The sequence below is a fragment of the Solenopsis invicta genome, chromosome 3, assembly GCF_016802725.1.
Source record: "Solenopsis invicta isolate M01_SB chromosome 3, UNIL_Sinv_3.0, whole genome shotgun sequence".
NCBI lineage: Eukaryota > Metazoa > Arthropoda > Insecta > Hymenoptera > Formicidae > Solenopsis > Solenopsis invicta.
The window spans coordinates 28160371-28171996 of record NC_052666.1 but is presented as its reverse complement, the minus strand read 5'-3'; the positions used below and the strand labels follow the sequence as shown (position 1 = coordinate 28171996).

General features: G+C 37.9%; 1 protein-coding gene and 1 long non-coding RNA gene across 3 annotated transcripts in view; one reads left to right on the top strand and one right to left on the bottom strand.

The window, feature by feature from the left end:
- The window catches only part of LOC120357107, a 23877-nt gene extending 18811 nt beyond the window's left edge, over positions 1-5066 (top strand). The window contains exon 2 of the long non-coding RNA XR_005574319.1: positions 2651-5066. This is a non-coding gene — a long non-coding RNA (uncharacterized LOC120357107). The remainder of the gene's footprint in view (positions 1-2650) is intronic.
- Positions 5067-5686: 620 nt separating this feature from the next.
- On the bottom strand, positions 5687-9809 carry LOC105204952 (DNA-binding protein Ets97D). Of its 2 annotated transcripts, none has more exons than XM_011174242.3 (6): positions 9482-9809; positions 9114-9414; positions 8517-8667; positions 8364-8440; positions 7759-7993; positions 5687-7656 (listed from the first exon to the last, which is right to left on the bottom strand). In XM_011174242.3, exons 2-6 carry the CDS (start codon positions 9381-9383, stop codon positions 7145-7147), a joined length of 1245 nt encoding a protein of 414 aa, XP_011172544.1. In that variant the 5' UTR covers positions 9384-9414; positions 9482-9809; the 3' UTR covers positions 5687-7144. The 2 variants fall into 2 exon arrangements, with proteins under 2 accessions (XP_011172544.1, XP_011172539.1); XM_011174237.3 differs by having other exon boundaries at positions 9516-9808.
- Positions 9810-11626: the final 1817 nt, after the last annotated feature.

Sequence of the window (11626 nt, the reverse complement as noted above, 5' to 3'; positions counted from 1 at the left end):
TTCAATTTTTTTTTTCGCTTTCGCAAGTTCATCGCTTTCGCAAGTTCATCCGGCGTGACTGTCGGAATTCACAGCTATTAGCCGATATCGCCGAACCGGTGAACGGAGATGACGACTTCGCGGATTTACGGCACGCGAGTTACGACGGAACGTGAACGAGACGGCGGCGTGGCGCGGCGCGATCTCGTTCACGTTTCGCTCGTCGAAACGCGACAATTTCGTCCGGCCGGATCGTAATTTGCGCTGGGCCAGAGGTAGAGGACGCGAGAGGGAAAAGGGTATCCCGCGGTGGGCCCGCCCCTGAGACTCAGTTCATTCACACGGTCGTGTCTCGCTAAATATAATATGGCGGTGACCCCCGGTTCCCCGTTGTCGATCCCCTCGCGCCCTTCTTCCCGAATCGCCGCGTCCTCTCTCTCTCTCTCTCTCTCTCTCGCTTTCTCCCGCGCTTTCTTCCTCTCTCCTCGATATCCCCTGAATTCAACGCCCCTCTGATTACGCGTCGTCCTTTCGCGCCCCCGCACTCCTCCGCCCCTTTCGCTCTTCCGATCGTAAGCTTACGGCCCTGCCGCCCTTCGGAGGACCCTGCCTGCGTCACGAAGGAACGCGAGATGCATCTCTCCGTTAATTCCTGCGCTTTTTAACAATCTCGATAGAGCGCAACGATATTTAATGCAAAACGACGACGCGTTGCGTTAAATCGTCTCAAACCAAGTCCTTCGTGCGTTCCTTATCGGCAATTTTCTAGTATAATTTTTCGCATTTTTCGCATGCATATCGCCATTATTAATAAATAAGAATGAGCGAGAGCGGGCCACGTAAGAATACGCAATTCGCAGCTTGCACGCGGGGATACAGGCGCGAAAATTCACTTTCTGCGTGTACAGCCGGTCGGGGCTGCGAAATAATAATTTATTTTTCATATTCTTGCCCGACTAGTTTCGCGTCTCGGGGTTCCTCTCGCCGTGGATCCTGGAGCAACTTAAGCGTCGTTCACAACGCCGGGGAGTCCGGCGATCGCCGCGCCGTTCTCTCGAATCGGCGGAGCGTGTGGTTCGCGATACACGTGCGTGTCTAACAACCTCGCCGCTCGTTTTCTTAAAAATAAAAATGAAGAAGTGATCCTTCTCGTCCCATATATATATATCCGTATCCTTTTGAAATTATTGCGCGCGAATGCAGCGAGCGTGAGAATAATTTATCCACGCGAAAGATCCAGGGTTTTATTTGAAATTCACAGACAGCACGAAAGTTTCGCTTCCGAATTCTCCTCACTTAAGTCCGCGATCTGCGGAATGATCGCTACATTGAAAATTGAGCGAGTTTGTTTCGCAGTGATGCTATTATTGTATTATATTATCTTATATATATTTTTTATATTTACAGTGAAAAAAATTTTTCTGTTTAAGTAAATATATTTTAACATCATTTCTCCGATTTGAGAAAATATTTCCCAAGTGTGAAAATTAATTATTTTATACTAGCCAATATTTATTTAAATCAAGGAAAGAATGCTGGAATAAATATTATATATTTATGTTCAAGTAAATGTATATAATGCAATAAATATATTATTTCTTTGCTTTAAATAAATATTAGATGATATAAAATAATTTATTTTTAAACTTGGGAAAATATTTTCTCAAATCAAGAAAATGATGTTAAAATGAATTATACTTAAATATAAGAAACTTACTCCGCGTATTGTTTTTGACGGGAAATTTTTATTTGATTTATTATTTAATTATTCCTGTATGATATAATATTGAATATCTATATATAGATATGTATTTGAGATTGATCAAAACGGGAATGAGCAATTTAACGGAGTTCCCCCGCCGAAATATCAGCCGCGTAAAATTCCGCGCGCGAGTCTCGGCGCGATCGGCCACTTGGAAACGGCGCCTTACATCCCTTAGGCCCGGAGCAGCGGAGAACAGCAGAGGCCATTAAACTGTCTACGAACGAGGATGCAGGGGATTTTTACAACATCCGAGAGAGAGCCTCTACCTACTCTCCACGCGCGCTCCTATATTCTTCTTGCTCCTCTTCTTCTCCCTGCTTCTCTCTTTCTCTGTCTCTCTTTCTCTCCATCCTCCTCTTTCTCTCTCTCTCTCCTTCCTTCGCTGGCTTCTTGTTTCTTTCGTAGGACCCACGGACTTTTTCTTCTACGCCCTTCTGATCTCCGCGGCGGCCCAGCAACGGCCCAGCAACGGCGTCGCCGAACCGGGACCGGAGTCGCCGCGGAGAGAAATTCTTAACACGACCTTCCCGAATATTCGAACATTTCGAACGCTTTCAATGAATCTTCATCGAGGTAGCGCGATGGTCGACTAGAGCAGTCAACCGGTCCCGAGTTTGATTGCGTCCATCAATGGCACTTTGCTTCTTCGAGTATCGCTTTGCTTCTTCGAGTATCGTGTCTTTCCGCTCACCGTGTGCCGTTCGAGAAGCTCGGACTTGTCTAGCGTAGCGTAGAGAAAACGTGCGAGCGATAAAAGCGTCTCTCTCGTCCAACTTCGAAGAATTATTATTGAAACCGGTAACAGGGCACACTGCTAATGATTGCCAAGAGATAACGAGATAAACCGTTAACACTCCTCCAGCGCAACAAATCGCCGACCGCTAATGTCGATTTGCATCTCCGCAGGTTTGCCGCAGGCCACCTTCCGGTCTGGACCTCTCCCGCCGTGGACCTCTCAGGATCTCTCTCCCCCAGGAGACTTCTTCTCTGGACTTCTTCGTCTGCGCGGATAGAGCCCGGGGGACGATAGTTATCGGCTATACTTGATGACACTAACCCGTAGATCCGAACTTGTGGGCTTTTTTATATGCATACCGCAAGCTCCTATCTACCGGTACATGTAGTCAGGCCGGCGTTAAAACTTTTCGACGGATCCTCCTTCCTTCCTTTTCATCATCATCATCATCATCATCATCATCATCACCACCACCACCACCACTGTTACCACCATAACCACCACTACCACCACCACTACTACCATCACTACCACCACCGCCACCACCACCACCACCACCACTACCAACACCACCACCACCATCACCAACCATCATCACCATACTAACCCTCCGTTCCCCCGAATGCCCGCGGTGCTTCCGGTTATCAGCGACTGACTTCTTGTCGAGTAATTTCCTCGCACGTGAGAAAGGGCACCACGTTTTACATCTGCCGACCGTTAAAGCGCGATCGACATGCGTCGTTAAAGTTAAGGAATATCGTCGTCCAATGAACTCCAAAGAGTTACCAAACGTGATGACGTTCGAGCGTCAACAAAAACACGCTCTTTATGTTGTGTGATATGTTGTAAAGCGATATCTTTAAACGCTCTCATTGTAAAACAAAGCGCATTTCTCTGAAATCTGGAGATGGAGGCTCTTCCGTGCGGCGAGCCGTTTCTGCAAAGCCAAGAGAAAAAGATTGTAAAAGACATTTAGGTAAATAAGGTATCGATTAGGTATATTGGCAGGCGAGCGAAATGATTATGAGAGCAGTGGAGCGTTATATGTGGAACAATAATGAATGCTATATGTGAGAACAAATTTAATTTTTTCGTCGCTTATTGAAATTGCGATCGACGTATCCAACAATGTGACATGTTTTGTATTTAATTGTACGTTATCGAAGGATGTGAGCCGCGAATTCGGACGAACCTCGAGTCGAGCGCGCCTTGAGAGATTCGCCCGGCGAGTCGAGCGTTTAGAGGGAGATGAAACGAGAGGCGACCTGTGTCGAAAAGTCAGTCGGGTGAGTTAAGGGCGTGGAGAAGAACGGCGGATGGAGCGGCGGACGAGAGAGGAGAAGCCCCCGCGACGACGTCTGGGTGAGGTAGTAGGTTGTATAGTAGGGAATGGAAATTCGCGAGATACGAAGTCCACTGTACAACTTGCTAACTTTCCCGGTCGTCGGCGCTGCGACGTTGCTGGCGCTGCGACGGAGCCGCTCCCGAGGACCACTGTCGCGAGACCCGCGCCGCGAGAGCGGGAGGAATCTCTCCGCGAAGAAAAAGAAAAAAAAAAGAAAAGAAACAGCCTCTTGTTTTTCTTTACGCGAATGTATAAGTCGGACTTGTATAACGCCTTGCGCCTTACAACGAATGCGTACGCGTGGCATTTTCTCTTGGTGTAAATGCGTACGTGTGCACGTATGCGTATGTGCGCGTGTAGTATGCGTGTGTGAGTGCGTGCGTGAAGACGAGGGTAGCGTATTTTCGCAACCGTATAATTCTCTTACGAGCGAGACGAGGCGCGAAACGATTTTTTCGTTCGGTACTCATATAGGCCGGTATTCATAGTCGATTCTTATATTTAAGATCATCTCGAGTATTGCCTTAAGATCATCAATCAATCAGAGAGCCGTATTAGCCGTATTAGCTTCTTAAGGCATTACTTAGAATTGTTTTGAAATAGAAATTGAATAAGAATCGACTATGAATACCGGCCATAGTCAGTTCTTACCTCAAGACCGTCCTGAGTAATGTCTTAGGATATACGGCTCTTTTTACGATTGGTTTATATTAAATCTTTCTGAATACAAGAGCCAACTGTGAATATCGGCCTTCGACGTACGAGAGAAGCCCTTTCGTCTCGGAATACACGTCCATTTATGTACTCTCTCTTTGCGAGCGTTATAATTGCGTAACGAGCGCAAGAAATGTGTTTCTATCCCTTCATTGGCACTTCCGTTTCTCGTTCTCCAAGCGCGATTCTTGCAGATCCAGCTAGGCTTCCGCTCGAGAGCCGCACTCGGGAGATCCTCGGTAAATGCGCGACTGAAACGTGTCGAAATAATTTCCCGGCCCCTCCACTTTGTCGCCGCGATTCCTTCGAGAGATTTCGGGGTAATAATTCGCGACGCACTGTCCGGGGCAGCCGTGAATTTGCATAAGATCCTCTTGCAAAAGAGAAAGGGCGAAACGATCGCGGAGCGCGAGGGTGAGATGGAGATAGCATGAGTGGTGAGAGTGAGCGTGAGAGAGAGAGAGAGAAAGAGAGAAAAAAAGGGCAATGGCGGGCGGGCTGATTGTAAAGCCTGCCGCGTCGCCGGTTCCCTGAGACCCTAACTTGTGACGTCGCGTCCGATATCTCACAGGCTAGATTCTCTGGTATTGGCGATGAGTGCTGCCTTTTGCCGATCAAAAGTCAGTCCTAGCAACAGAGATACGTCGTCGCGTTTCGACAACTTACGACCGCGCCGCATTCACGTATAATCTGTGTATTTTTTTTTCTTTTTTTCTTCTTGCTTATATATTTCCGTACTTTGCTGTGTGATTGAGGGAACGAACGTTTATTTAACCCTAGCGCGTCGCTTAAAGGGAACCTACATCGATTTCTCTTTTTCTGGCCCAAATTTTTTCAGATTCATCCCGCGCAAAGAGCACGGAAGAGAAGAGATAAAAGTATTATTATAATTCGCTATCTCTCGCTATTAAATACTGTAAAGAGAAATGCTTTTACTTTGCCTGTTGATATCAAATAAAAAATACTTAAAGTAATAGAAAGATGATTTCGACGTTGAGTCTAAAAATTATTAGCTGTTAATGAAAGTTTAAATTCAGTTCTATCTTGCAAAATAAACTTGTATAATATCATAATTAAACGAAAAAATATATGCTCGCTGTGCTCGAGATATCTGCAGAATTATGCAAAAAAGATGCATCAATTACAATTCTGTGCAAGAGTCGTTATTTATTCGAAAACTTCAGGATTACAATATCGTCTTTTCTTTTATTAAAGCGCATTTTGTAAAATATTTATACCTTGTTTGGCCTTAAAATTTTACATATCAACATTTATCTCCATAATAAAAAAATATATCGTTATTGATTAAATATATTTAAACTTTGTGTTATGTAACTGATTCTTATATACAAACTCCTTAAAATCGACAAGACGCGATACCTAGCACAAATGCTATAATACATTACTTTAAGTTTTTGGTCATAACCAAAATTAAATTTAATGCATATTTCAGTTTTTAATACAAAGGCGTGAAAAAAAAATTTGCAATGTTATCTGTACGTAAATTCATACTAATAAATAAATGCCTTATAAAAGTTTATAAGTAAACAATGTTCGAGATTTTGTTTTACACAATATTGCACTATTTCAAGCATGCTTGTATCAGGATGTTCACTACCGAAGAAAATGAAGAAAATCTGGAATTCTCAAGAAATTTGTTTTTTTATCTTTGAACATCATGGATTTTCATGGGATTTTATTGATAATCAGGAAAAGTTTGCAGTTTTACTTTTAAATTTAAATTCTACCTTTTTTTCTAACAAAATAGTTTCTTTCTGATAGTTCAAAATTGATTGGTAATATACATATTCTCATGTGATTTGTTTTTATAAAAAAGAAATTAATAACAAATTGTTCTAAATTGATGTTTAATCATTTTTCAAATTCTGTACTTCCAGCAAGTTAGCTGGAAGTACAGACGTATTCCAAACAGATCGTTATTTGCCATATCTAATCTATATTATTCCTTCTTAGTACTTTTTCGAATTTAATATTCAAAACTCAAGTAGCTTTTTTATGATTGTATTATTTTGTAATTAAGAATTATTAAAATGTACAATAAATATACGATAGTACGTATTCATTTCAAAACTGTATTTTTAAAAATTCATCTTTCCTGGAATTTTGAATAAAATTCCTGAGAAATCCAGAAACTCTCAGAGAATTCTTTTATAAAATAGTAAACACCCTGTTGTAAGATCTAATGAACGCTTCTAATTTATACTGAAAATCTATTTTTATATCAACATCAATAAATGTTTTGTGATTTGTATAAAATGTTACCTTCCAAAGTATTTACTTAACTCGTATTAAAAAAGACATGCAAAGATATTTATAGTAAATGAAAAAAAATGCGATATATTTAATTGATAAAAGAATATTTCAATAGTGATTGTACCGTTATAAGACTTTCCTGTAATGTACTAATAGTAACATGCTGCAGAGCTCCAATCAGTGTTGAAAACATAAATAATTATGTTAAATAAAATAATAATGTTGATCACAACAGTGATATCAATGTCATGAGATGAAACGCGCTTACAATAAAAATTATTTTATTATTATTATTATTATTATTAACAATAACCGAAAAAATATGGTTTCATCAGAAATATCGTCTTCCTTCGTCAACAAGTTTACTCAATTCTTCTGCTGAATAGCCTAACAACTCCTTCAAGTTGCAAACAAATTTGTAGACAAATCGTTTGCCGTGAACCTTAGAAATCATGTCACCGTCGTAATAATATCGAAGCGCCCGACTCAGTTTCTCGTAATTCATTGACGGCTTATTTTTGCGAGCACCCCACAATTGCGCCACTGCCTCCGGCTGATTAAGCTTGAACTCTCCTTCAGTCCCTATCCACTGAATCGCGCTTCTATATTCCTTGTCTGTTAACAATTCTAGCAAAAATTGCCACAGCTGTATCTGACCACTATTGACGGTTCGACTAGAACCGGCAATAGCGATCGGATCGATATTCTCCAGTGGCACGCTAACTACACGCGCCTGTTGATTTACAGTAGTTTTCGGTTTTGTTGCTTTTTGACTTCGTACTTTAATAGACTTTTCCGTAACACCTTCGTTGGGCGAATCCGGTGTATCTTTTTGTACAACGGCTGCAAGCAAACAGTAATAATTTCATAAATGAAATACAACAGTGACTTGAAGTCATCAAGTCATCAAAGAATTCTTTTCACCAGTGCATTTACAAAACGTACCGACAAATCTGCATTTCCTAAGAAGTTCGAAATGCGTCCAAAACACATCTCCTGGGTCAAGAGGCACTTTTGCATGAAACTCCTCCAGCGTAAGGTTACACAACTGCGCACCAGTTATATTCCAATCGGCCAAACGTAATGATACTATATTGAATTGTCTAACAGCCCATTGTAGCCAATGCTTCACGTGCGTTTCAGACCAGTTTCTTGGATCATTTGGTATTTTCAATCGTTCCTTTTTTTCAAAAAAATTCATATATGCATTTTTAGATAAATAATTTACATAAAACGTTCAATTTTATGTGATCATAACTTCAGAGATGAATTCAGTAAGGTTAATTAAAAAAGTTTACATAAATATGCTGTTTTTAAAATAATAAATATACACATTTTTTTCAATCGCTAAAATTGTGCCCATATAAAACAAAATGTTTTGGATGAATAAATCAAGCAGAAACATTTTTTTTTTCAAATTGATTTTTTTAATTGATTTTTGTTCAATTGATTTACAAAATACTAATCGTATATAACATATATGTTTTATAAATAAAAATTGAATTTTAATTATAATATTGTACTATAAAATAAATTAAGAATTTAATTACCTGCTCCTTTTTATAGTGCGGATCTATCATCCATCTTATGACATTCCGTTTGTTTTCCTGAACAGGGGGCACCGGTGCTACACCATAACAAAAACAATTATCTATCGCAGTAAAATCATTCTGACCAAAACAAACATATGCATTTATACATACAATTATTTTCCACAACTTCAAAGAAATCATCCGCCGGCTTAAGAACGTCCACTATATTGATACGTTTCTGCATTGGTTTTATTTGTACATTGATCTGAACTAACCCTTCTCCTTGGACGCATTGATCAACCAGATTCTTGTGGCTCTCTAGCTGTTAAAAACAAACAAAGCTGTTGTACATTCCAGGCCTAAGTAAAAAATCATCATTGGGTATCCCAATATATAGGATGTCTTAGATCTTCTATATAACTGTTAATAACAAATTTCTGAAGTTATTTTAAATAAAAATCTTAATATACATTTAAATAATTTTAATATAACTAAAATATCGAAATATAAATTTTTAAAAGAACCCAGGTAGCACAACATTATTTGTCGTTACTTTAACATTTAAACAACATTCTTTTACAATATTTTTTATTAAAATAACAAAATTGCTAAGCATTCATAAGATGATTATTTATATTACAAAATTTAAAACAATTACAGCCTTGATGTTATAATATTAGGATTTTTTCAAAATGACATCACAAGAGTTTGGTAATGATAGTTGAAGCTGATCTCTGGGAACACCCTATATGATATCTTATCGCTTACCATTTGTGTGTTTTGTAACCAAAATGAGTAATTCTTTAAATCTACGTTGAGCCTGTCCTCCAGGAGGCTTCTCAATGTAGACAAGGGCTCTCTGATGTCCATATGCTGCATCAGTACACCGTCATTGCCATACTCGCCGTTCAAGGAGCCTTCCAACGCGAAGCTAGGCTCAACTTCCAGATCGGAACTGTCCTGTTGCAGCTGGGCCATTATATCATCTTCAGCAGATGAGAACATTGCTTCGGGTTCCATCTTTATCTGCCGTATCATAGCGTAGTCAGAATCGTCATCGGTGTCGAAGCTGAATAAGAAACAGAGCGTGATAAATTCCTCGGGGCCAGGTACGGATATGGTCGATCAGGTTATACCTAAAGAGGAAAAGACATAAGCTCTCTCGTTAACCTTTTGTCAGAACTTTTCCGATGATTTTCCAGATCCATATTAACCGACCACGTGGCCGAGTTGCAATCTAGGCTAGTATTCCAGCCTTCCTTCAATGAAACAGCCGTTTGAGTCAGCAATAACCTCTCGGATGCTTCGTGTACACTTGCAAAATCGGCAAGAATCGCGGAGAATCACGGGATAAAAAATGACAAGAAGCATTCCACCAATTTGAGATTGATCGAGCTAATGCGATCGCAGAGCCATTCGTGACGAGGCGGGCGTTTGCAAACGAAAGACTGAGGTATCGAATCTCATTGGCTGCGTCATGTTGCATTTTATTTGAATTGTATTCAAGATTTGTTTACAGTTTTAAGAATTTTCTACATTTTGAAGAACTTCCATTATTTTATAATATTATTTTTAATGTTTGTCTATAGTCGAGAAATTTATCGAAAGCTAATAATGTGGAAACTTTTCAACTATCTTTCACTTAGACAGATATATGTACATACTATACAAAAAACATTTAATATCAATATGACTGCGACAAGTAGACAGAAGCTTTAATAAATAATATTCTTATAAAATAAAACGCAAGAATTGTATGTACAGTTATGAGCTAAAAGGTTGCAACACATTTTTTTCGATTGTTTTTGGAATATAAACTTGCTCATCGATCGGCGAACATAATTGGTTGGATCCACAGGTAAGAACCAATTACGTTTGCTGTTTGATGAGCAAGTCTACATTCCAAAAACCATTGAAGAAAATATGTTGCAACCTTTTAGCTCACGACTGTACAGTTATGAGCTAAAAGGTTGCAACACATTTTTTTCGATGGTTTTTGGAATGTAGACTTGCTCATCGATCGGCGAACGTAATTGGTTGGATCCACAAGTAAGCACCAATTACGTTTGCCGATCGATGAGCAAGTCTACATTCTAAAAACCATCGAAGAAAATGTGTTGCAACCTTTTAGCTCATGACTGTACTTTAAAGCGTTGATTTTATTGCAACTTGCTTCATGTCGTATCTGTTGAAAGAATAAATGCGTTTGATTATACAATAATATTGTGTTGTATAAAATTCTTTTCCCTGTGAAAGATACATATAAAAAATTACGCCAGTTGTTAATAAAAAATTTTCTATAATTATATATCTTTAAAAAATAGCGATATTATTATTTCAAATATAACATTTATACTTTATACAATATTTAACATAATAAATATTGCATAATTATTATGTGTAACTAATTGTTAAATAGTTTCAATTATATTTTTTATGTTGTTTCTTTTAAAAAAAAATTATATATATATTATTGCGTTTATAGTTATAGTTTGCAATTATATAGTACATAAGTTCTATAATGTAAAAACTGAAACATTTGTAGGTGTTCTGACAAAAGTTTATAATTCATAAAATAGTTATTTATAATTCTTATAATTAAACTTTGTATCTGTATAATTAGCACTGTAATCATATTTTGATGATCTTCATAATTAATAATGTAGTTATTTCAGTCTCGTTGAATTTACAATATTCTCTATGTATAATTTTAAGTCAAACTGCATGATCTCGAATGTTCAACATGTACATCCCAGATAACACAAAATATTTATAAAATATTTACTAAATATTTATAATATTTATTTTAATATTTTATAAACATTTATCAAAACATTTAATAAATGTTTTTATGGCCATAGATTGGACTGATCATAAATATTTATCATAAATGTTTTAAAAATATTTATGATTTATGATATTATTTGAAAATGTTTAAAATATCCGCATAAATATTATATTACACCACATAATCCCAATGAGTAAAACAATATTTCTATATTTTAAAAAACAATTTTCGCAAAAAAATTCCATTCTTAGGAATTTTTTTCGGAAATTCCGAAGCGGTTACCCATCCAAGTCGCGACCAATATTTTAGAAAATATTTTAACAATATTTTTGATAAAGTTTTTTATAATTTTTTTCCGTCATATATATAAAATATGTATAAAATATTTCTATAATATTTATAAAAAATATTTATGATATATATTTATTAATATTTATCGTAAATATTGTGTGCTATCTGGGGCAATATTTAGCATTACAGTATTTTATATTTT